We start from the raw sequence: 26,571 nt of genomic DNA on the forward strand, positions 1-26,571 counted from the left end.
ATATGTGAGATTGAGTTTTTGGGCGGTTTGGAGAAATCGGTGGAGGTTGGCGTCGTGGTCCTGCTGATCATGGCCGCAGATGGTGACATTGTCCAAGTACAGGAAAGTGGCCCGCAGCCCGTACTGGTCCACCATTCGGTCCATTGCTCGTTGAAACACCGAAACCCCATTCGTGACGCCAAAGGGAACCTGGAAGAAATGGAAAAGGGGGCCGTCTGCCTCGAAGCCGTGTAGTGGCGGTCCTCCGGGCGGATTGGGAGCTGGTGGTATGCAGACTTCAGATCCACCGTGGAGAATATGCGGTACTGGGCGATCTGATTTACCATGTCTGCAATACAGGGGAGGGGGTACGCATCAAGGTGCATGAACCGGTTAATGGTCTGGCTGTAATCAACCACCATTCGGAACTTTTCCCCGGTTTTGACGACCACCACCTGAGCTCTCCAGGGGCTATTGCTGGCCTCTATGACTCCTTCACGTAAGAGACGCCAGACTTCGGATCTGATAAACCACCCTGTCCTGCAGGCTATACCCCCTGCTGCGAGTGGCCTCTGGTTTGCAGTTGGCGGTGAGATTAGCGAAGAGTGGAGCGGGGTTGATTTTCAGAGTTGCTAGACGACATATAGTGAGTGGGGGAAGGGGTCCGCCAAAGCTGAGTGTTAGGCTCCTGAGGTTGCACTGGAAATCCTGTCCTAGGAGGAGGGGGGCACAGAGGTCTGGGAGCACGTATAATTAGAAAATGGTGTAGTCGCGTCCTGTATTGTTAGCGTCGCAATCGTGCGCACCTGTATCTGAACGGAGTGCGACCCCGAGGCAAGGGCTGCACGTCCAGACGGTCGAGTATCACGAGGGCCTCAGTATAAGAGTCAGTTACTTGAAGTTGAGTTGAAATACGAAGTTCACCCGTGCATGGAGAAGACTGAGTTTCTGTTCTTCTGTAACAGAGGAGGTAGTCGACGCAACCGGGTAGGCCTTGAAGCACCGAAGCCAATGCAAAAAAATTTCCTTTGCTTCTGCGGCCTGTGGATCGAGTTTCAGTCGGTCAGGTTTGAGGGCTGATTCCATAGTAGTTTTTAAGTCGATTAAATAGATGCGACCATCAATTCATTCAGAGACACGAGTTGAACTAAACTGTGGCTTTAATCGGCTTACAACTGAGCCTGCCTGTGACTATGCTGAACCGAGGGCGGACTCGCATGACCGCAGCTCTTATACTTCCTGCTGGGGGCGGAGCCAAGGGTGGAGCCCTGTACATGCTCCTCATCTCCTCCTGTGGGCAGAGCAGCGCAACGGTTCACAGATGGAGCCCACAGGGACACAGTAATGTACAGTGTGAATTTACAGTGGTTACACATTCACCACAGTTCTCCCTAACCCGCTCCACTCCATCCGATCACTACTCTGCACTGCAACTAATGAAACCTCCATGAACATCTCCTTGCCTTCCCCAGGAAGTCTACCTCCGGGGTTTCGCTCCCAACATGGCTGGCAGCTCCCGGACCCGTCCTCCTCCGCAAACACATGTGGATCCACAAGGTGGACCCATTGGTCGAAAGGGTACAACTACTGCACGCAAACCCGCAGTACGCCTACGTGGCATACCTCGACAGGCGCCAGGACACAGTCTCCCTCCAGGACCTGGCACCAGCTGGAACCCCACCTACGGCCTACCACCGACACTACCCCGATTGCTCCGGCACCATTCACCCTCCCACCAGCGCACCTCACTACAGCCCCCGCCCCAGGACGATCCGTCCTCCCACTGGTTCCAGCCGAAGATGAGGACGAGGACAACACGCTCCCGGAGTCACAGGCGACCAAGTCAGCAGCCGCATCACCACCGGGCCCGAGGCGGTCATTGCAGAGGATCAAGGCACCCGACCGGCTGAACCTGTAAATGTCGCTTGAACTGTAAATTTTTCAACCAAACTGTACATTTTTCCACCACCCCCACTAGACCCTTTTTTTTAACATGGGGTGAATGTGGTAGTCACCACTGATTGTATAGTAGTTGACATGATGATTGTCAGAGGTAATACGGTAAGGTTCCTGTATGATAGGTACGGGAGTAAAGCCCTGCCTGCTGGCTCCACCCAGTAGGCGGAGTGTAAATGTGTGTGCACACCCGAGCTGCTTCCATTCTGGTAGCAGCTGCAGGAGGCCACACATCTGTGCTTAATAAAGCCTCGATTATTCTCTACAATCGTCTCGTAGTAATTGATAGTGCATCAATCCGCACCACTTTTCTCAACATCTTCCTTTTCCATTCCCTTTGAAAATGAAATGAAAATCGCTTATTGTCACGAGTAGGCTTCAATGAAGTTACTGTGAAAAGCCACTAGTCGCCACATTCCGGCGCCTGTCCGGGGAGGCTGGTACGGGAATCGAACCGTGCTGCGGCCTGCTTGGTCTGCTTTAAAAGCCAGCGATTTAGCCGAGTGAGCTAAACCAGCCCCTTCGAGCTAAACCAGCCCCTTTCCACTACTCCCTCGTTCTCTGCTTATCATTCCCTCTCCCTCTTCCTCGCTCTCCCCGTTTTGCTTTCTCTCTCTACCACTCTTACTATTTCTCTCTCTCTCACTCTCCATGTTTTTCTCTCTTAATCTCACTTCCTCCTTCCCCTTCTCTGTGTCCCTCTTTCACTCGTAGTCATCACTCACTCTCCTAGTTCTTCTCTCACTCTCTCTCCCTCTCCCACTTTTTCTCTCTCTCCCTCTACCTTTCTTGCACGGTAGCACAGGGGATAGCACTGTTGCTTCACAGTGTCAGGGACCTGGGTTCAATTGGTGGCTTGGGTCACTGTTACGTTCTAATGCGTGGCTGGTTGGAATAAATGCACTACAGAATGCCTAGTTCGTGGCTAACTAAAAGTTTATTAAGGTGGGTTAGCGTATTATGAGAAGAATATCAAAAACTACTAACAATAACAAATTATCTCAGAGCTACTACGAATTTATAAGCGCAGGAAAGGATTCAGAGATTAAAAAGTGGGAGAGGAGCCGGAGATTTAAAAGCGTGTGAGAGGAGGTGGAGATTTAAAAGCACGTGAGAGGAGCTGGAGATGTATAAGCGGGAGAGGAGCCAGAGATTTAAAAGCAGGAGAGGAGCCGTGTGGTGATCTAACCACTGTATATATGTGTGCTTGCAGTAGGGGGAATGTATGGCTATACCTATATTACAGGTTTCTCCGGTAAACCCCTGATGGCTAGCTCCGCCCATGGGGAGCAGTATAAATATTCGTAAGTTTCATTGAGATGACATTCTACAGCTGCCGCCGGAGGAATAGTATCTCACTGTAATAAAGCCTTGAGTCTTTGTGTACAATTGTTAGCGCCACAAGGTGGAAATTTAAATACAAGAGAGGAGCCAGAGATTTAAAAGCGGGAGAGGAGCTGGAGATTTAAAAGCGCGGGAGAGGAGCCGGAAATTTAAATTCAACAGAGGTACAGGAGATTTAAAAGCGAGAGAGGAGCCGGAAATTTAAAATCAACAGAGGTACAGGAGATTTAAAAGCGAGAGAGGAGCCGGAGATGTAAAAGCGGCAGAAGAGCCGGAGATGTAAAAGCGGGAGAGGAGCTGGAGATTTAAAGCGACCGAGGAGCCGGAGATTTAAAAGCAGGAGAGAAGGAAGAAATTTTAAAGTGCAGAAGAGGAGCCGGAGATTTAAAAGCACGGGAGAGGAACCGGAGATTTAAAAGCGCTGGAGAGGAGGCGGAGATGTAAAAGCGGGATTGGAGCCGTGATGTGACCACCAATTCACTCGAGACACGGTAGGAAGTAAACTGTGGCTTTAATAGACTTACAACTGAGCCTGCCTGTGACCAGAAGAACTGAGAGCAGACTCACACGGCTGCAGGACTTTATACTTCCGGTAGTGGGAGAGGTCATGGGCGGACCCAAGGGTGGAGCCCTGAACAAGTTCCTCATCTCCCCCTGTGGGCAGAGCCGTGCAGCGGCTCACAGACAGAGCCCACAAGGACACAATGCTATACAGAGTGAATTAAGCAATGTACATTCACCATATTCACCCGCTGTACAAATATCAAGTCCGGCGGGGGTGACGGGTCTACAGGTTGAGCCTGTCCGGTGGCCAAGTCGTCCGTTGGGATTGGCGAAGCACTGGGGTTGCAGCCTCCTCGGATGGCAGAGTGATGACAGGCGGTGTGGATTTGAGCGTAGACTCCGTGGGTGGTTCGTTCTGAGCTTCGTTCCTGACTGGTGCGATGGGCTAAGCAGGGCGCAGGAACCCTGTAGGCGTGGGGGCGCTGGGCATGGGGGGTCGGGTGTGGTGTAGTGTAAGGGGTACCTTGGCGGTGGTGGAGGATCCTGCAGGCGCCAGGTCCCGGGGGGAAACGGTGTTCTGACGGTCCTCGGGGTGTTCTATAAAGGCATAGTGTAAGTTCAAGTGTAGCAGTAGTACCCTTTCTACTAGTGGGTCCGTTTTATGTGTCCGGACGTGCTTTTGGAGGAGAACCGGGCCCGGTGTCCTCAACCAAGATGGGAGTGAAGCCCCCATGGTAGTGCCCCTAGGGAAAACAAATAATCGCTCGTGAGGGGTCTGGTTAGTGGCAGTGCACAGGAGGGACATAATTGCATGGAGCGCGCCGGGGAGGACCTCCTACCAGTGGGAGGTCGGGAGATTCCTGGACCGTCGGGTCAGTAGGACGGTCTTCCAAACCGTCGCATTCTCCCTCTCCACCTGCCCATTCCCCCTGGGGTTATAGCTGGTAGTTCTGCTCGAGGCGATGCCTTGTCGAGCAGGTACTGACCCAGCTCGTCGCTCATGAAGGATGAACCCCTGTCGCTGTGTACGTAGCTGGGGAAACCGAACAGGGTGATGACACTGTTCAGGGCTCTGATGACTGTATGGGATGTCGTATCGGGGCATGGGATAGCAAACAGGAAGCGGGAGAATTCATCTATGATGTTGAGGAAGTACACATTTCGATTGGTCGAGGGGAGTGGCCCTTTGAAATCGATGCTCAGGCGTTCAAAGGGTCGGGAAGCCTTTACCAAGTGGGCCTTGTCTGGTCAATAGAAGTGCGGTTTTTCACTCCGCGCAGGTTGGGCAATCCATGGTGATGGCTGTCAGCAGAGGCCCGCCAGGCCTTCAATTGCATCAAGGACGACTTCGCCAAAGCTGCCATGCGGGCGGTGGATGAATCCGTCCCCTTCCGGGTGGACGGGGGACCCACTGGGCGTAATAAGAGAAAGGCAGATTGCGGGCCTTGATGTAGTGGGTGAGCCGGGTGACCCCCGGGTGGCAGAGGTCATTGTGGATAGCCTGTAATCGGTCGTCTTGCGCGCTGGCGCATGTGCCGCGGGACAGGGCATCTGGGGGCTCATTGAGCTTCCTCGACCGATATATGGTGTCATAATTATAGGTGGAGAGTTCAATTCTCCACCTCAAGATTTTATTGTTTTTTTATTTTGCCCCTTTGCGAGTTGTTGAACATGAAGGCAACCGATCTCTAGTCAGTGATGAGGGTAAACCTCCTACCAGCGAGTCAGTGCCTCCAGTGTCGTACGGCTTCCACAATGGCTTGAGCTTCTTTTTCGACTGAGGAGTGTCAAAGTTCTGAAACGGAGAGAGTTCGGGAGAAGAAGGCTACTGGTCTCCCTGCCTGATTCAGAGTGGCGGTGAGAGCAACCTCTGAGGCGTCGCTCCCCACCTGGAAGGGGACAGATTCATCCACCGCCCGCATGGCGGCTTTGGCGATGTCCTCCTTGATGCAGCTGAAGGCCTGGCGGGCCTCTGCTGACAGTGGGAAGAGTGTGGTCTTAAATAGTGGGCGGGCTTTGTCCTCATACTGGGGGACCCACTGGGCGTAATAAGAGAAGAATCCCAGGAACCTCGTGAGGGCCCTGGGACAATGAGGGAGAGGGAGCTGTAAGGGGGGGGCGCATACAGTCCGGGTCGGGGCCCAGGACTCCATTTTCCACTGCATAGCCGAGGATGGCTAGTCTGGTAGTGCGGAAAATGCATTTCTCCTTAGTGTAGGTGAGATTGAGTTTCTAGGCGATTTGGAGAAATTGGTGGAGGTTGGCATCGTGGTCCTGCTGGTCATGGCCGCAGATGGTAAGGTTATCCAGGTACGGAATGACAGCCCGTACTGGTCCACCATTCGGTCCATCGCTCGTTGGAACACCGAAACCCCATTCGTGACGCCAAAAGGGACCCGGAGGAAATGGAAGAGGCGGCCATCTGCCTCGAACGCCGTGTAGTGGCGGTCCTCCGGGCGGATTGGGAGCTGGTGGTATGCAGACTTCAGATGCACCGTGGAGAATATGTGGTAGCGGCCGATCTGGTTGACCATGTGTGCAATTCTGGGGAGGGGGTACGCATCGAGGAGCGTTAACCGGTTAATGGTTTGGCTGTAATCAACCACCATAGAACACAGAACAGTACAGCAGTACAGCACAGAACAGGCCCTTCGGCCCTCGATGTTGTGCCGAGCAATGATCACCCTACTCAAGCCCACGTATCCACCCTATACCCGTAACCCAACAACCCCCCCCCCCCCCCCCCCCCCCCCGCCCTAACCTTACTTTTTAGGACACTACGGGCAATTTAGCATGGCCAATCCACCTAACCCGCACATCTTTGGACTGTCCGGAACTTTCCCCCCATCTTGACGACCACCACCTGAGCTCTCCAGGGGCTGTTACTGGCCTCTATGACTCCCTCACGTAGGACCTGCTGGACTTCGGCTCTAATGAATACCCTGTCCTGCAAGCTGTACCGCCTGCTGCGAGTGGCTACTGGTTTACAGTTAGCCGTTAAATAAGCGAAGAGTGGAGGGGGGTCGATTTTTAGAGTCGGTAAGCTGCGTACCGTGAGAGGAGGTAAGGGTCCGCCGAAGCTGAGTGTGAGGCTTCTAACATAGCACTGAAAATCGAACCCGAGTAAGAGTGGGGCGCAGAGGTCTGGGACTACAAACAGCTGGAAATTAGAATAGCTGGCGCCCTGTATCGTTAGGGTCGCAACGGTGCGCCCTTGTATTTGGACCGAGTGCAAACCTGAGGCGAGGGAGATAGTTTGCCGTGCAGGCAAGATAGGGAGCGAACAGGGACTTACCAGGTCTGGATGCATGAAGCTCTCAGTGCTCCCGGAGTCGAAGAGGCACGGTGTCTTCTATCCGTTGACCTCAACGGACATCATCGAGCTCCTGAGGTGCTTTGGCCGCAACTGGTCCAAAGTGACTGTGTTGAGTTGCGGGTAGTCGGTGGCTCGATCAGCAGTGCTGGAGTGGCGCCGTGATGACTGTCCGCGGAGGTCGTAGTTGCCAAGGTGAACATCGGGTGATGGCCAAGATGGCGCCCCCCCGTTGATCGCACGTGGCGGGTGATGAAGAAGATGGCGTCCAAGATGGCTTCCCCGTGGATCGCACGTGGCGGGCGGCGAGGAAGATGGTGCCCAAGATGGTGTCTCCCGTGACTCCCACATGTCGGGCGGAGGTAGAGTCGGCAGACACGCTGCAACATTACGGGGTCTGTGGGCCTGCGAGTTGGGGGAGCGATTGCTCTGGGCCGCAGGGGAGTTCGAGGTTTTGATTTCGACAGGCATACTTCAGCATAATGTCCTTTTCGACCGCAGCTGCTGCAGGTCGCATTGCGGGCCGGGCAGTGCTGCCGTGGGTGTTGAGGCTGACCGCAAAAATGGCACGCTAGCGCTCCATAGTGGGTGGGTGGCCGCACGGCGTAGGCCTGGGGCAGTCGCTGGTCAGGGTTCCACGATGGTGTTGCGTTGTCTGCGGGGAATGAGTTAAGACTTTGAAACGCGACTTCCATTGAGGTTGCTAGCGCTACTGTGTCCTCCAAGTTCTGGGCCCCTTTTTCGAGGAGGCACTGGCGCACATAATTAGACCAGACCCCTGCAACGTACACATCACGGACAGCGAGTTCAATATGCTGGGAGGCAGTTACAGCCTGAAAGTTACATTCCCGTGCAAGGGCTTTTAGATCACGCAGGTAGTCCTCTCGCAACGCTGCGGGGCGCTGGCGGCGGGTAGCGAAAATATGTTGCGTGTAGACTTCGTTCACAGGCCGCACTTATAGTCGCTCGAGCATAGCGAGGGCCTCAGAGTATGAGTCGGTATATTGTTGAGTTGTGCAGAGATGTGGTGGCTCACCCGTGCAGTAGACTGAGTTTCTTCTCATCAGTAGTAGCAAAGGTAGTCGACGGAGCCAGGTAGGCCTTGATGCACCAAAGCCAGTGTAGAAAGATTTCTTTCGCTTCTGCAGCCTGCGGGTCGAATTCTAGTCGATCAGGTTTGAGGGCTGATTCCATAGTGGTTTTCTTAAGTCTATTAAATTGATGTGACCATTAATTCACTCGAGACACGATAGGAAGTAAACTTTGGCTTTAATAGACTTACAACTGAGCCTGCCTGCAACCAGAAGAACTGAGGGCAGACTCACAAGGCTGCCGCACTTTATACTTCCGGCAGTGGGAGGGGCCAAGTGTGGAGCCATGGGCGGAGCTAAGGGTGGAGCCCTGTACAAGCTCATCTCCCACTGTGGGCAGAGCCGCGCAACGGCTCACAGACAGGGCCCACAAGGACACAATGCTATACTGTGTGAATTAAGCAATGTACATTCACCACAAGCCGGAGATTTAAAAGCGCTGGTGAGGAGCCGGAGATGTAAAAGTGCGAGTGGAGCCAGAGATTCAAAAGCGACAGGGATGTTGGAGATTTAAAAGCGGGAGAGGAGCCGGAGATTTAAAAGTGAGCGAGGAACCGGAGAATTAAAATGCGGGAGAGAAGCCGGCGATTTAAAAGCGGGAGAGGAGCCGGAGATTTAAAAGCGATAAAGGGGCAGCATGGTAGTTAGCATAAATGCTTCACAGCTCCAGGGTCCCAGGTTCGGTTCCCGGCTGGGTCACTGTCTGTGCGAAGTCTGCACGTCCTCCCCGTGTGTGCGTGGGTTTCCTCCGGGTGCTCCGGTTTCCTCCCACAGTCCAAAGATGTGCGGGTTAGGTGGATTGGCCATGCTAAATTGCCCGTAGTGTCCTAAAAGGTAAGGGGAGAGGGGTTGTTGGGTTACGGGTATAGGGTGGATACGTGGTTTTGAGTAGGGTGATCATTGCTCGGCACAACATCAAGGGCCGAAGGGCCTGTTCTGTGCTGTACTGTTCTATTCCATGGAACCGGATATTTAAAAGTGCGTGAGAGAAGACGGAGATGTAAAAGTGGGAATGGAGCCGGAGATTTAAAAGCGCAGGAAACGAGCCAGATATATAAAATGAGAGAGGAGCCGGAGATTTAAAAACTACCGGAGAGGAACAGGAGATGTAGAAGTGTGGGAGAGGAGCCGGAGATTTTAAAACGGGAGAGGAACCAGAGATTTACAGCGCTGGAGAGGAGCGAGAGAATTAAAAGCGGGAGAGGAGCCAGAGATTTAAAAGCGTGGGAGAGGAGCCGGAGATTTAAAGCGAGAGAGGAGCCAGAGATTTAAAAGCGGGAAAGAACCAAAGATTTAAAAGTGTGGGAGAGGAGAGGAGTCAGACGTATAAAAGCGCAAGAGAGGAGCCGGAGATTTAAAAGCGTGGGAGAGGAGCCGGAGATGTAAAAGTGTGGTAGAGGAGCCGGAGATTTTAAAGTGCAGCAGAGGAGCCAGAGATGTAAAAGCGGGAATGGAGCCGGCGAATTAAAAGCGCGGGAGAGGAGAGGAGCCAGACGTATAAAAACGTGGGAGAGGAGCAGGAGATTTAAAAGAGCGGGAGGAGCCGGAGATTTAAAAGCGCTGGAGAGGAGCCGGAGATGTAAAAGCGGGAGTGGAGCCGGAGATTTAAAAGCGTGGGAGAGGAGCCGGAGATTTAAAAGCTCGGGAGAGGATCCGGAGATTTAAAAGCGGGAGAAGAGCCGGAGATTTAAAAATGGGAGAGGAACCGGCGATTTAAAAGTGAGCGAGGAGCCGGAGTATTAAAATACGGGAGTGGAACCGGAGATTTAAAAGAGAGAGAGGAGCCAGAGATTTAAAAGCGACAGAGGTGTTGGAGATTTAAAAGCGGGAGAGGAGCCGCAGATTTAAAAGTGTGGTGATCCACCACTGTGTAATTATGTGTGCCTGTATTCGAGGATGTGCAGCAGTACCTGTATTACAGGTTTGCCGGTAGCCCCTGCCGGCTAGGACCGCCCACAGGGAGCAGTATAAATATGGATGAGTTCTCTTGAGCTGCCATTCTACCAGCTGCAGTCGGGGGATAAACATCTCACGGTAATAAAGGCTCTCTTGTACCAATTTGTGTCTTTAAGTGCAATTGATAGCGCATCAAAAAGTGAGCGAGGAGCCGGAGAATTAAAATGCGGGAGAGGAGCCGGATATTTAAAAGCGGGATAGGAGCCGGAGATTTAAAAGTGTGAGAGGAGCCGGAGATTTAAAAATGAGAGAGGTGCCGGAGATTTAAAAGCGACAGAGGTGCCGAAGATTTAAAAGAAAAGCGGGAGAGGAGCCAGAGATTTAAAAGCTAGAGAGGAGCCGGAGATTTAAAAGTGGGAGAGGAGCCGGAGATTTAAAAGCTAGAAAGGAGCCGGAGATTTAAAAGCGGGAGAGGAGCCGGAGATTTAAAAGCATGAGAGGAGCCGGAGATTTAAAAGTGTGGGAGAGGACAGGAGCCAGACGTATAAAAGTTTGGGAGAGAAGCCGCAGATTTAAAAGAACGGGAGAGGAGCCAGAGATTTAAAAGCAAGAAAGGAGCCGGAGATTTAAAAGCGGGAGAGGAGCCGGAGATTTAAAAGCATGGGAAACGAGCCAGATAAACAAAAGCGAGAGAGGAGCCGGAGATTTAAAAGCGGGAGAGAAGCCGGAGATTTAAAAGCGAAAGAGGAGCCGGAGATTTAAAAGCGGGAGAGGAGCCGGAGATTTAAAAGTGAGAAAGGAGCCGGAGATTTAAAAGCAAGTGAGAGGAGCCAGAGATGTAAAAGCAGGAATGGACCCGGAGATTTAAAAGTGTGGGAGAGGAGTCGGAGATTTAAAAGCGGGAGAGGAGCCAGAGATTTAAAAGCGTGGGACCTCCACTCACCGTTTGCGGCCTCATGACCCTCAAAGTTGACCACCCCTCCCTCTTTGCCAATCTAACTGCGGATTGCAAGCCAATCACCACCAGGAGCAGATGGTACAGCGCCCAGGACAAGGCCTTCATCAGGTCCGAGGTCCAGCGGCTGCTTCGGGAGGGTATTATCGAGGCCTGCAATACCCCCTGGAGAGCCCAAGTGATAATGGTTAAAACTGGGGAGAAACACAGAATGTTCATGGACTAAAGCCAAACCATCAATTGGTACACGCAGCTGAACGCGTAACCCCTCCCACGCATATCTGATATGCTCAATCAGATTGCACAGTACCAGGTCTTCTCAACAATTGACCTTAAATCCACCTACCACCAACTCCCCATCCGTAAATCAGACCATCCAAACACTGCCTTCGAGGCGGACGGTCAGCTCTATAAATTTCTCAGGGTTCCCTTCGGTGTCACTAACGGCGTCTCGGTCTTCCAAAGGGAGATTGACCGAATGGTCGACCGGTACGGTCTGCGGGCCACATTTCCGTACCTGGACAACGTCACCATCTGCGGCCATGACCAGCAGGACCACGACGCCAACCTCTCTAAATTTCTCCGCACCGCCACTCTCCTCAATCTTACATACAACAAGGAGAAGTGCGTCTTCAGCATAACCCATTTAGCCATCCTCGGCTCTGTGGTCCAAAACGGACTCCTGGGCCCAATCCCGACCGCATGCGTCCCCTCATGGAGCTCCCCCTCCCCCACTGCTCCAAGGCCCTCAAACGCTGCCTTAGGTTCTTCTCCTACTACGCCCAGTGGGTCCCATACTATGCGGACAAGGCCCGCCCACTCATATAGTCCACCCAATTCCCTCTCACAGCCGAGGCACAACATGCCTTCGCCCGTATTAGAGCAGACGTAGCCAAGGCCAGGATGCATGCAGTAGATGAGACACTACCCTTTCAAGTAGAAAGCGACGTTTCAGATGTCGCCCTCGCTGCCACTCTAAACCAGGCAGGCAGACCCGTGGCATTCTTTTCCCGCACCCTTCATGCCTCTGAAATTCGGCACTCATCTGTTGAAAAAGAGGCCCAGGCTATCGTTGAAGCTGTGCCGCATTGGAGGCATTACCTGGCCGGCAGGCGATTCACTCTCCTCACTGACCCACGGTCGGTAGCTTTCATGTTCAACAACATGCAAAATGATAAAATCTTGTGGTGGAGACTCGAGCTCTCCACCTATAATTACGAGATTTTGTATTGCCCCGGCAAACTCAACAAGCCCCCAGACGCCCTCTCCCGAGGTACATGTGCCAGCGCACAAGTAAACCAACTCCGTGCCCTGCACGACAGCGTTTGTCACCCGGGGGTCACTCGATTGTTCCACCTCATCAAAGCACGCAATCTGCCCTACTCCGTCTAAGACGTACGGACAGTCACCAGAGACTGCCAGGTCTGTGCGAAGAGCAAGCCGCACTTCTACCGGCCGGACCGCGCGCGACTGGTGAAAGCGTTCCACCCCTTCGAACGCCTCAGCGTAGATTTCAAAGGGCCCCTCGCTTCCACCAACCGCAAAACATGTATCCTCAGTGTGGTCGATGAATTCTCCAGGTTCCCATTCGCCATCCCATGCCCGGATATGACGCCTGCCACCGTCATCAAGGCCCTCGATTCCATATTCGTTCTGTTCAGTTTCCCCAACTACTTTTGAGAGAGGAGCTGTGTGGTAAACCACTGTTACACCTGTATTAGATGATGTACGGTAGGACCTGTACTACAGGTTCGCCGGAAGCCCCTGCCTGCTATAAATATGTGCGTCCTCTATTCAGCAGCCATTTCACCAGCTGCTGTGGGAGGCCACACATCTTACTGCAATAAAGCCACAGTTGTATCCAACCTTCGGCCCGCCGAATTTGAGGGTAAGGCGAGAGAGAGAGAGAGAGAGAGAGAGAGAGAGAGAAAGAGTCGAGCTCTCCACCTATAATTACAAGATTTTGTATCGCCCCGGCAAACTCAACGAGCCCCCAGACGCCATATCCCGAGTTACATGCGCCAGCGCCTAAGTAGACCGATACCGGGCCTTTGTCACCCAGGGGTCACACGATTGTACCACCTTGTCAAGGCCCGCAATCTGCCCTACTCCGTCGAGGAAGTACAGACAGTCACCAGGGAATGCCAGGTCTGTGCGGAGTGCAAGCCACATTTCTACCGGCCGGACCTTGCGCGCCTGGTGAAGCCCTCCCGCCACTTTGAACGCCTCAGCTTGAATTTCAACGGGACCCTCCCCTCCACCGACCGAAACACGTATATTCTCATTGTGGTCGATGAGTACTCCAGATTCCCCTTCGCCATCCGATGCCCCGATATGACGTCTGCCACCGTCATCAAAGCCCTAAACACAATCTTCGCTCTGTTTGGTTTCCCCGCCTACATTCACAGTGACAGGGGATCCTCATTCATGAGTGATGAGCTGCGTGAGTTCCTGCTCAGCAGGGGTATCGCCTCCAGCAGGACGACCAGCTACAACCCCTGGGGAAAGGGGCAGGTAGAGAGGGAGAATGGGACGGTATGGAGGGCCGTCCAGCTGGCCCTACGGTCCAGGAACCTCCCAGCCTCTTGCTGGCAGGAGGTCCTCCCTGATGCACTACACTCCATCCGGTCACTAATGTGCACCGCTACCAATAACACACCCCATGAACGTCTTATTGCCTTCCCCAGGAAGTCCACATCCGGGGTGTCACTCCCGACTTGGCTCGCAGCTCCAGGACCGGTCCTGCTGCGTGAGCACATCCGACTCCACAAGGCACACTTGCTCCATGCCAACCCCCAGTATATCTATGTGGCGTACCCCGATGGCCGACCAGATACTGTCTCCCTCAGGGACCTGGCACCAGCAGGTTCCACCCATACACACTTCTCCGGCCTGGCGCCACCCTCCCCTCCCCCAACATTAACCCCACCAGGACCATCCCTCCTTCTCCTGCCCACACCAGAGGATGAAGAGGATTTCGGCACATTCCTGGAGTCATCCAACATCAGTCCAGCATCGACATCGGCAGCATCGACATCGTTGCCACCGCTACGTTGCTCCCAGCGGAACATCAAGGCACCAGACCAGCTGTATCTCTAACTGGCACCGGACTTTCAAAGGACTTTTTTTTTCCCTGATAAAACACCATACATAAATTCAATACTGTATATAGTTCTCCACCACCCCCGCCGGACTCATTTTTAACAAGGGGTGAATGTGATAAACCACGGTTACAGCTGTATTAGGTGATGTATGGTAGCACCTGTACTACAGGTTCGCCGGTAGCCCCTGCCTGCTGTAAATATGTGTGTCCTCTATTCAGCAGCCATTTCGCCAGCTGCTGTGGGAGGCCACACATCTTACTGCAATAAAGCCACAGTTGTATCCAACCTTAGTCTTTGTACAATTGATCGTTCATCAAGCTGGAGATTTTAAAGTGTGGAAGAGGAACCGGAGATTTAAAAACGAGAGAGGAGCCGGAGATTTAAAAGCATGTGAGAGGAGCCATAGATATAAAAGTGAGAGAGGAGCCGGAGATTTAAAAGCGGGAGAGGAGCTGGAGATTTAGAAGCACGGGAGAGGAGCCAGATATATAAAAGTGAGAGAGGAGCCGGAGATTTAGAAGCACGGGAGAGAAGCCAGAGGTGTTGATGCACTATCAATTACCACAAAGACGAGTGTAGTGGAATATTTGAGGCTTTATTGAGAAAAGAAGTTGTGCTTCCTGCAGCTGGAACCAGAAATGGCTGTAGCACCGGCGAGCACACACATGTATACGCCGCCTGCTGGGATGAGCCGGCAACAGGGATTTACCCATGTAACTCTAGTATACGGGCCTTACCGTAATACATGTAATACTGCTAGTGGTGACTACCACATTCACCCCCTGTTAAAAAAGTGTCCAGCGGGGGTGGTGGAAAACATTAAAAGTTCAGTCTGTCAGGGGCCTTGGCCCTCCTCTGCGATCGCCTCAGTCCTGGTGGTGATGTGAGCACCAACCTGTCCTCGTCTTCGTCAACCCTGAGTGGAACCAGTGGGAGAACGGATCCACCTGGGGTGGGGGCTGCGGTGAGGTTCGCTGGAGAGAGAGTGAGTGGCGCAAAGATAAATGAGGCAACCGGGGGGGCGGGGTCAGATCAGGGGCCATGGTGTGTCCTGGTCAGGGTGTGCAATGTAGACAAACTGCGGGTTCGCATGCAGGACGTGGACTCTTTCGACCAAGGGGTCCGACTTATGGGTCCACACATGCTTCCAGAGGAGTTCGGGTCCAGGAACTGTCAGCCACGTTGGGAGCGAGACTCCGGCGGTAGACTTTCTGGGGAAGGCAAAGACACGTTCGTGAGGGGTCTCGTTAGTCGCGGTGCAGAGGAGCGATCGGATGGAGGGGAGCACGTCGGGGAGGACCTCCTGCCAGCGGGAGACCGGGAGATTTTTTAGACCGCAGGGCCAGCAGGACAGGCTTCCAGACTGTCCCGTTCTCCCTCTCCACCTGCCCCTTTCCTCGGGGGTTGTAGCTGGTCGGCCGGCTCAAGGCAATACCTTTGCTGAGCAGGAACTGACGCAGCTCATCACTCATAAAAGAGGATCCCCGATCGCTGTGGATGTAGGTGGGGAAACCAAACAGAGTGAAGATGCTGTGCAGGGCTTTAATGACCGTAGGAGAAGTCATATCGGGGCATGGGATGGCGAAAGGGAACCGGGAGTACTCATCAACCATGTTCAGAAAGTACGTGTTGCGGTCAGTGGAGGGGAGGGGCCCTTTGAAGTCCATGCTGAGGCGCTCAAAGGGGCGGGAGGCCTTCACCAGGTGCTCGATCTGGCCGGTAGAAGTGCGGCGTTCACTCTGCGCAGACCTGGCGGTCTCTGACAACAGTCCTGACCTCCACAATTGAGTAGGGCAGTGATGCGACCATCAATTCATGCGAGACAATTAGTAGAAGTGAACAGTGGTTTTAATAAGCTAGATCTGTGCCTGCCTGCGACTGCTCTGTACTGAGTGCCGCCTACAGGCTGCAGATTTATATACCAGCCCCGAGGGGGCGGAGCCCACAAGGGATCAACATAATACAATACAATAGTGATGATTTGTAGTAGCAATACGTTCACCACAGGCAGGTTGCAGACGTTGATGAAATGAAACAACCGGGTGACCCCCAGGTGGCAGAGATCGTCGTGCAGGGTCCGGAGTCGGTCCATTTGTGCACTGGCACATGTACCTCGGGATAGGGCATTGGGGGGCTTGTTGAGCTTACCGGGGCGATACAAAATCTCGTAATTATAGTTGGAGAGCTCAATCCTCCACCTCAAGATCTTATCATTTTTGATCTTACCCCTCCGTGTGTTATTGAAAATGAAGGTAACCGATCGTTGGTCAGTGAGGAGAGTGAATTTCCTGCCGGCCAGGTAATGCCTCCAATGCCGCACAGCTTCCACAATGGCTTGGGCCTCCTTTTCGACAGAGGAGTGCCGAATTTCTGAGGCATGGCGGGTGCAGGATAAGAAGGCCACGGGCCAGCCCGCCTGGTTGAGGGTGGCAACCAGAACTATGTCCGATGCATCGCTCTCGACCTGAAAAGGGAGGGACTCATCCACCACGTGCATTGTGGCCTTGGCGATGTCTGCCTTGATGCGGTTAAAGTCCTGGCGGGCCACGACATATTCCACGAGATAGCCAAGGATGGCTAAGCGGTTGGTGCGGAACACGCATTTCTCCTTATTGTACGTGAGGTTAAGGGGTTTGGCAGTATAGAGGAATTTTTGGAGGTTTGCATCATGGTCCTGCTGATCGTGGCCGCAGATGGTGACATTATCTTGGTACGGGAAGATGGCCCGCAGACCGTACCGGTCAACCATTCGGTCCATCTCTTGTTGGAAGGCCGAGACCCCATTAGTGACGGCGAAGGGAACCCTAAGGAAGTGATTGAGGCGGCAATCTTCTTCGAGCGCAGTGTATTGGCGATCCTCCGGGTAGATGGTGAGCTGGTGGTAGGCGGACTACAGGTCCACTGTAAAAAAGACCCGATACTGTGCAATCTGATTGACCATATCAGATGTGCGTGGGAGGGGGTACGCGTCAAGCTGCGTGCACCAATTGATGGTCTGACTGTCATCAATGACCATCCTGTTCTTCTCCCCAGTCTCTACTACTACCACTTGAGCTCTCTAGGAGCTATTGCTATCCTCAATGACCCCTTCCCGCAGAAGCCGTTGGACCTCCGACCTGATGAAGGTTCGGTCCTGGGCACTGTCCCGTCTGCTCCTGGTGCCGATGGGTTTGCAATCCCGGGTGAGATTTGCAAACAGGAAAGGCGGGTCGACCTTAAGGGTCGTGAGGCCGCATACGGTGTGGGAGGGTAGGAGTCCACCGAATTTTAAGGTTAAACTTTGGAGGTGGCACTGGAAGTCCAGGCTGAGTAACAGGGCAGTGCAGAGGTGGGAGAGAATGTAGAACCGGAAGTTGCTAAACTCTATGCCTTGGATGGTGAGGGTCGCGATGCAGTACCCCCGGATTTCCACGAAATGCGATCCGGAGGCCACGGAGATTTTCTGGGTGACAGGTGCACTGCGAGGGCGCAGCGCCTTACCATAGTGGGGTGGATGAAGCTCTCGGTGCTCCTGGAGTCAGAAAGGCAGGTCGTCTTGTGCCCATCGATTTTCACCGTCGTCGTTGCGGTCGTGAGGTTGCGGGGCCAGGACTGATCCATGGTGATCAGGGCAAGCGCCGGCGGATGCTGGGAGGTGCCGGACTGGTCAGCGGTGGTGGAGGTAGCAGCCAGTGATGAACGGCCAAACGACCGGGGCTGTCCAAAATGCCGCCAAAGATGGCGGCGCCCACGGGAAGCACATGGCAGGCGGCGTTAAAGATGGCGCCGCCAATAGCTTGCGGTGAAGAAGATGGCGGCACCCACGGGCCGCACAATGCAAAGAGGAAAATTGCGGCGCCCCTGGGTCACGCGTGGGGGGTGTAGGAATGCCGGGCCTGGAAACAGCAGCGACCAATCGGTCCTGGCAAGCAGAAACAAAGGGCGGAATTCTCCGCCAGGCCCAACGCTGTCGTGAAACCCGGAGAGGTTCACAACGGCGTCGGAGGCCTCTCCTGGCCCCCTATTATCCCCCCACCAGGAGCTAGGATGGCCATCCTGTGAAACCCGGCCGCCGGGCCTTGTCGCTGGCGTATGAATGGGCATTACGGGAGACCATTTCTAACGAGTTAGCTGCCTAGTTCCCGCAAGATCAAGCCTACTTCCTTCGTAGCCGCTGGCGGACTTATGCAGACCTCATGCCCGTAACGAAAGCGTCTCGAATTAATGTTCTGTGTGCTGGACTGCCAAAACTGCCTGGCAGTCACAGTTCCTACCTAGGATGTGCAGGGCACTCAAGAAACCATCCAGAGACTCCCTGGGAGTTGCTGTCTCGTGGCCACGAGGTGCTTGGCATATACTTGACTGGTCGAACGTAATGTGCCTTCAGGAGCTCCATAGCTTCGGAGTAGATGGGCGCATCTCAGATGAAAGGAGAAATATCAGGGTTCACTCGTGAATAGAGGACTTGGAGCTTCTGGGAGTCCGAGGGTTCCTCTGTGGATGTTTGGAGGTAGCTTTCGAAGCAGGCTAGCCAGTGGTCGAAGGCCGATGTAGCGTTGCCTGCTTGAGGGCTCAGCTTCAGGCAATCAGGGTTGATGCGGAGATCCATCGTTTTAAAAATCTTTGCTCAATAAATTGATGCACTATCAATTACCACAAAGATGAGAATAGTGGAATAATCGAGGCTTTATTGAGCAAAGATGTTGTGCCTCCTGTCGCTGGAACCAGAAATGGCTGCAGCACCGGAGAACACACACATATAGATGCCACCTACTGGGCAGAGCCAGCAGGCAGCAAGTTACCCAGATACCTCTACTATACGGGCCTATACATGTGGTACTGCTAGTGGTACCTACCACAGATATAAAAGCGAAAGAGGAGCCGGAGATTTAAAAACAGAAGAGGAGCCGGAGATTTAAAAGCGGGAGAGGAGCCAGAGATTTAAAAGCACGGGAGAGGAGCCGGAGATTTAAAAGCGCTGGAGAGGAGCCGGAGATTTTAAAACGGGAGAGAGGCCGGAGATTTAAAAGCGCGAGAGAGGAGCAAGTGATTTAAAAGAGCGCGTGGGGCCGGAGTTTTAAAAGCATGGGAGAGGAGCCTGAGATTTAAAAGCGTGGGAGAGGAGCCAGAAATTTAAAAGCACGGGATAGGAGCCGGAGTTTTAAAAGCGATACCTGAGTCGGAGATTTAAAAACGGGAGGAGCTAGAGGTTTAAAAGAGTGGGAGAGGAGCTGGACATTTAAAAACAGGAGAGGAGCCGGAGGTTAAAAAGCGTGGGAGAGGAGCCGGAGATTTAAAAGCGTGGGAGAGGAGCCGGAGATTTAAAAGCGTGGGAGAGGAGCCGGAGATTTAAAAGCGTGGGAGAGGAGCCGGAGATTTAAAAGCGCGTTAGAGGAGTCAGGGATATAAAAGCGAGAGAGGAGCCGTAGATTTAAAAGCGGGAGAGGAGCCGGAGATTTAAAAGGACGTGAGGGGAGCCATAGATTTGAAAGCGCGGGAGAGGAGCCGGAGATTTAGCAACAACCCAGAAAGAGAAATTAAACTTAAAAAAAACTTAAAAGATACTTGGTCGGCAGTTTGTTGAGAAGATAGTTGAATCAGCAGCTAATTAACACCGATACTTAGATTTAGTGTCTCGCAAATATCTTCCACGCTAAAACCATCTGGTAAATAGTGGTGGTTGGTAAGTAGTTTTTCTGTTATTTACATTTATCTATCTATTTATTTTTTGCCATTGTAGTTGTACAAGTTACCCAAGAGTTAAAACATGCCAGGAGATCACAGACCAGTGTCATGTTCCTCTTGTGCGATGTGGGAGTTCAGGGACACGTCCACTATCCCTGGCTCCTTCAAGTGCAAGATGTGTGACCAGCTGCAGCTCCTGTTAGACTGCCTGTCGACTCTGGAGCTGCAGATGGATTCACTTTGGAGCATCCACAATGCTGAGGAAGTCGTGGATAGAACTTTTAGTGACTTAGTGACACCGCAGATAAAGAGTACTGAGGGAGAGAGGAAATGTGTGACCAACAGGCGGAGGAAGAATAGGAAGGCAGTGCAGGGGTCCCCTGCGGTCATCTCCCTCCAAAACAAGTGTATCGTTTTGGATACGGTCGGGGGAGATGGCTCACCAGGGAAAGGCTGCAGTAGCCAAGTTCATGGCACCGTGGCTGGCTCTGCTACACAGGAGGGCAGGAAAAATAATAGAGCTATAGTGCTAGGGTATTCGATTATAAGGGGAGTAGACAGGCATTTCTGCAGACGCAAACGAGACTCCAGGAAGGTGTGTTGCTTCCCGGGTGCAAGGGTCTTGGATGTCTCAGAGCGGCTGCACAGCATTCTAAAGGGGAAGGGTGAACAGCCAGCTGTCGTGGTGCATGTCGGCACCAACGATAAAGGTAAAAAATGAGATGAGGTCCTACATGCTGAATTTAGGGAGTTAGGAGCTAAACTAAAAAGTAGGACCTCAAAGGTTGTAATCTCGAGATTATTACCAGTGCCACGTGCTAGTCAGAGTAGGAATGACAGGATAGACAGAATGAATGCGTGGCTTGAGAGATGGTGCAAAAGGGAGGGATTCAGATTTTTGGGACATTGGAATCGGTTCTTGGAAAGGTGGGACCAGTACAAACCGGATGGTCTCCACTTGGGCATGCCAGGAACCAATGTCCTAGAGGGGGTTGTTTGCTAGCGCCTTTGGGGAGGGTTTAAACTAATGTGGCAGGGGGATGGGAACCAATGCAGGAAGTCAGAGGGGAGTAAAGAAGGGACAGAAACAAAAGCAGGGTTCTGAGGAATGTGGAGGAACAGAGAGATCTCGGAGTTCATGTCAGTAGATCTCTGAAGGTTGCCACTCAAGTGGATAGAGCCGTGAAGAAGGCTTATAGTGTGTTAGCGTCTATTAACAGGGGGCTTGAGTTTAAGAGCTGTGGGGTTGTGCTGCAACTATACAGGACCCTGGTGAGACCACATTTGGAGTATTGTGTGGAGTTCTGGTCACCTCACTATAACAGGGATGTGGAAGCATTGGAAAGGGTGCAAAGGAAATTTACCAGGATGCTGCCTGGTTTAGAGGGTAGGTCTAATGAGGAAAGGTGATGGAGCTAGGGCTTTTCTCTTTGGAGTGGAGGAGGATGAGAGGCGACGTATAAGATGATGAGGGGGATAGATAGAGTGGATGTTCAGAGACTATTTCTTGGGTGGATGTAGCTGTTACAAGGAGGCATAACTATAAGGTTCAGGGTGGGAGATACAGGAGTTATGTCCGAGGTAGGTTCTTCATTCAGAGAGTGGTTAGGGTGTGGAATGGACTGCCTGCTGTGATAGTGGAGTTGGACACTTTAGGAACTTTCAAGCGGTTATTGGATAGGCACATGGAGCACACCAGAATGACAGGGAGTGGGATAGCTTGATCTTGGTTTCGGACAAAGCACGGCACAACATCGAGGGCCAAAGGGCCTGTTCTGTGCTGTACTGTTCTATGGCTAAAAGGGCAGCACTGACAGCTCAATGTTCCAGAGTACAGATGCTGTAGGAAAGATAGAACAGAAGATAGGAGAGGAGGGGGAGTTGCACTTCTGATTAGGAACAACATCACAGCAGTACAGAGAGAGGTTCGCCCACTGAGTCTATCTGGGTAGAACTAAAAATAAGAAGGGTGAGATCACTTTGATAGGACTGTACTGTAGGCCCCCAAATGGTCAGCGGGAAATCGAGAAGTAAATATGTAAGGAGATTACAGATAGCTGTTGTAAAAATAGTGTGGTAATAGTAGGGGTTTGATGGAGAGAAATTTGTTGAGTCTATTCAGGAAGAATTCCTCATTCAATATGTGGATGGTTCGACTAGAGAGGGGGTAAAACCTGACCTCTCCTTGGGGAATAAGGAAGGGCAGGTGACGGAAGGAATCACGTTGAGACCAGTGACCATAATTCCATTAGTTTTAAGATAGCTATGGAGAATGATAGTTCTGGCCCAAAAGTTAAAATTGTAAATTAGGGTAAGGCCAATTTTGATGGTATTAGGCGGGAACTTTCAAAAGTTGATTGGGGGAGCCTGGTTACAGGCAAGGGGACAGCTGCTAAGTAGGAGTCTTTAAAAAGTGTGTTAACGCGGGTTCAGGATGAGCATTCCTCTTAGAGTGGTAGAAATGGGGACATCTTGTTGAAGTTGTACAAGACATTGGTAAGACCACACATGGAATTCAGCTCTGGTCACCCTATAATAGGAAGGATATTGTGAAATTAGAAAGAGTGCAGAAGAGATTTACGAGGATGCTACCAGGACCTGATGGTCTGAGTTATAAGGAGAGGCTGGACAGGCTGGGACTTTTTTCCCTGAAGCGTAGGAGGGTTAGGGGTGATCTTATAGAGGTCGATAAAATGAGGAGCATCAATAAAATAGATAGTCAGCATCTTTTTCCAAAGGTAGAGGAGTCTAGAACTAGAGGGCATAGGTTTAAGGTGCGAGAAAAGAAATACAAAAGAGACCAGAGGGGAAATTTCTTCACAGAGGATGGTGAACATCTGGAACGGGCTGCCAGAGGCAGTGGTAGAGGCAGGTATAATTTTGTCCTTTAAAAAAGCAGTTAGACAGTTACATGGGAAGGCTGGGTATGGAAGGTTATGGGCCAAATGCAGGGAAGTGGGACTCGCTTAGTCATAGAAACTGGTCATGATGTGGAGATGCCGGCGTTGGACTGGGGTGAGCACAGTAAGAAGTCTTACAACACCAGGTTAAAGTCCAACAGGTTTGTTTCAAACACGAGCTTTCGGAGCACGGCTCCTTCTTCAGGTGAATGATTCACCTGAAGAAGGAGCCGTGCTCCGAAAGCTCGTGTTTGAAACAAACCTGTTGGACTTTAACCTGGTGTTGTAAGACTTCTTACTATAGAAACTGGTGGCATGGACCAGCTGGGCCGGTGGGCCTGTTTCCATGCTGTAAACATCGATGACTCTTTACGACTATCCACTATGACGATTATCTCCAGACTCCTCGAGGTAACAGTCACGTGGTTGTTCTGTACTGCCACCTGCTGATTGGAGTTCATATTCATTACTATTTACATGATTACTTATGCAAATCATCACAACTGTCTATGCGGAGTCTGCACGTTCTCCTCGTGTCTGTGTGGGTTTCCTCTGGGTGTTCCGGTTTCCTCTCAAGTCCTGAAAGACGTGCTTGTTAAGTGAATTTGACATCCTTAATTTTCCCTCAGTGTACCCGAACAGGCGCTGTAGTGTGGCGACTGGGGGGTTTTCAGAGTAACTTCACTGCAGTGTAAATATATACCTACTGTGACACTAATAAAGATTATTATTATTTTGTCTCTTGATTTCTTTCTCTCTTTCCCTCAGTTTTACTCTCTATCTCGCTCATCCACTTTTTTCCCTCTCCTTTCCTTCCTCACACTCCATTTTATCTCCCTCTTTCTATTTTTTATTTCGCTCTCTCCATCTTCTTCCCTTGTTCTCCCGTTTTTTCTCTCCCCTTATTTCTCTATCTCCCTCACCATTCATCGCTCTACCTCTTTTTATGCCCTCTCCCCATTTTCTTGCACTTCATTTTTCTCTTCTTAGCTCTCTATTTTCACTCCGTGTTTCTCTCTCCCTCTCTCGTACTTCGTTGTCGTTATTTTTCTCTCTTTCGCTCCTCCCCTTTTCTCTCTCGCTCCCTCTCCAATTCTCCGTTTTTTACTGTCTCTTGCTCTCACCCCTCTCTCGCTCTTTACATTGTATATCTTGTGTTGTCCTATTATGTATTTTCTTGAATTTTGTTTAATTCCCTTTTCTTCCCTCTTCCCATGTACTGAATGATGCGTTGAGCTGCTTGCAGAAAAATACTTTTCACTGTACCTCGGTACACGTGATAATAAACAAATCCAATCAATCCAATCCAATCCACTTTCCATTTCTCTCTCTCATTCCCTCTCATTGTCCATGTTTTTCTCCCTCTCACTCTTACCTTCTCTCCCTTCTCACATTGATAGTCAGCAATTCTAAGTCCCCCCTTGGGCTGACATATGGCGTGTAAAATTTGCGCCACACAAGTGCCAGACAATGACAAGAGAGGATCTAACTATCTCACCTTGCCATTCAATGGCATTACTGTGGCTAAATCCCCCACCATTAATATCCTAGGGGTTAGCATTCAGAAAACTGAACTGGGCCCAGCCATATAAATACTGTGGCCACAAGAGCAGGCTAGAGGCTGAAAATCCTGCGGAGAGTAACTAATCTCTTCACGCACAACCCCCCCCCCCCCTCCTCCAAGCCTATCCACCATCTACAAGGCACAAATTAGGGGTGTGATGGGATACTCTCCACTTGCCTGGATGAATGCAGCTCCCAACAATGTTGGAGACGCTCAACACCGTCCAGGAGAAATTAACCACATTCACTCCCTCCAGCGCTGAAGCACAGTGGCAGCCGTGTGTACTGTCCACGAGATGCACTGCAGCGATTCACCAAGGTTCCTTCGACAGTGCCTTCCAAACCCATGACCGTTACCATCTAGGACAAGGGGCAGCAGACACAAGGAAAACGCAACCTCCTGTAATTTCCCCACACTCACCATTCTGATCTGGAAATATAATCGGCCATTCTTTCACTGTCGCTGAATCAGCATCCTCGGAGCTCGCTGCCAAACAGCACTGTGGGTGAGATCTACGCCACACAGACTGCAGTGCATTCAACATGGTGGCTAACCCACCACCTTCTCAAAGGGTAAATAGGGATGAGTAATAAATATTGGGCCTGGTCCAGCTACACCCTCATCCCTGGGATAATTTATTTTTTAAAAAGAGGCTTATTTGACCATTTTCAGAAGGTCCACCGCAGAATGTCTGGAGTCACTTGTAGGTCACACCAGGTAAGGAGGACAGATTTTCTTCCCTAAAGGAAATCAGTGAACCAGATGGGTTTTTACAACAATTGACCGTTATTCCACGGTTACCATTACTCAGATTAGCGTTATATTCCAGATTTTGCCAATCAACTTTGAATTGACAAAATTTAAGTTCAAATACACGACATTAACACAGAGCCTCGATGCTAACACCGACTCCCTGTCACCCACACCTCGAGCTGGGGTTAGGCCTGGATCATTCCAGGTGTGCGTGCGCGCGTTGTGTGCGCTTGCGCACAAGCGCGGGTGCGTGGATCCGTGAGCGCGCGCAACCGCGCATGTGATGTGTGCTCGGGTGAGTGGCTGTGCGTGCGGGGGGCGGGGAAGGGGCAATGGATTCCCCCCCACAACCCGCCGTCACGAGCCCGTTCTCCCTCAATGTCAGCTGGCTCGAGGGTTTGACCAGTTGACGTTGGGATGTTGAGTTGGAGATTTATACTCACCAACACAGTGACAAAAGGATACTAAAAAAAAAGAGAAAACAAGAGCACGGGTTACTGAGGAAGACCATTAACCGTCCAAACAGGGAAACAACTCACACTGATCCGAAGGGGGGAGGGCGAGAGGGGGAGGGGGGGGAGGGCGAGAGGGGGAGGGGGGGGGAGGGCGAGAGGGGGAGGGGGAGGGAGGGAGGGGGGAGGGGGGGGAGGGCGAGAGGGGGAGGGGGGGGAGGGGGGGGGAGGGCGAGAGGGGGGGGGGGGGAGGGCGAGAGGGGGAGGGGGGGGGAGGGGCGAGAGGGGGAGGGGGGGAGGGGGAGAGGGGGAGGGCGAGGGGGGAGGGCGAAGGGGGGGAGGGCGAGAGGGGAAGGGGGGGAGGGCGAGGGGGGGGGGGGGGCGAGGGGGGAGGGCGAGGGGGGGGGGAGGGCGAGAGGGGAAGGGGGGGGGAGGGCGAGAGGGGAAGGGGGGGGGAGGGCGAGAGGGGAAGGGGGGAGGGGCGAGGGGAAGGGGGGGGGAGGGCGCGAGGGGGAAGGGGGGGGGGGGGAGGGCGCGAGGGGAAGGGGGGGAGGGCGCGAGGGGGAGGAGGGGGGGGGGGGGAGGGCGAGAGGGGGAGGGCGAGAGGGAAAGGGGGGGAGGGCGAAGGGGGGGGGGGGGGAGGGCGAGAGGGGAGGGGGGGGGGAGGGCGAGAGGGGAAGAGGGGAAGGGGGGGGGAGGGCGAGAGGGAAGGGGGGGGGAGGGGAGGGCGAGAGGGGAGGGGGGGGGAGGGCGAGAGGGGAAGGGGGGGGGGGGAGGGCGCGAGAGGGGAAGGGGGGGGGGAGGGCGAGAGGGGAAGGGGGGGGGGAGGGCGAGAGGGGAAGGGGGGAGGGCGAGAGGGGAAGGGGGGGGAGGGCGGACGAGGGGAAGGGGGGGGGAGGGCGAGGGGAAGGGGGGGAGGGCGAGAGGGGAAGGGGGGGGGGAGGGGACGCGAGGGGAAGGGGGGGGAGGGCGAGAGGGGAAGGGGGGGGAGGGCGGAGAGGGGAAGGGGGGGGGGAGGGCGAGAGGGGAAGGGGGGGGAGGGCGAGAGGGGAAGGGGGGGGAGGGGGGGGAGGGGGAGAGGGGAAGGGGGGGGGGG

General features: G+C 52.9%; 1 protein-coding gene across 3 annotated transcripts in view; it reads right to left on the minus strand.

Annotated features, from left to right (window-relative positions):
- LOC119979763 (alpha-2-macroglobulin-like) overlaps positions 1 to 26,571 on the minus strand; it is a 412,459-nt gene that overhangs the window by 283,549 nt on the left and 102,339 nt on the right. The window contains exon 1 of one of the 3 annotated variants that reach the window (XM_038822396.1): positions 24,691 to 24,858. The exons of 1 other annotated variant lie outside the window; for it this stretch is intronic. In XM_038822396.1, the coding sequence (XP_038678324.1) occupies positions 24,691 to 24,814 (124 nt within the window). In that variant the 5' untranslated portion in view covers positions 24,815 to 24,858. Of the gene's footprint in view, positions 1 to 24,690; positions 24,859 to 26,571 lie in introns of those variants that run through there. One more of the 3 variants, XM_038822395.1, reaches the window with a different exon arrangement.

Source organism: Scyliorhinus canicula, chromosome 16 (assembly GCF_902713615.1).
Source record: "Scyliorhinus canicula chromosome 16, sScyCan1.1, whole genome shotgun sequence".
Classification (NCBI taxonomy): domain Eukaryota; kingdom Metazoa; phylum Chordata; class Chondrichthyes; order Carcharhiniformes; family Scyliorhinidae; genus Scyliorhinus; species Scyliorhinus canicula.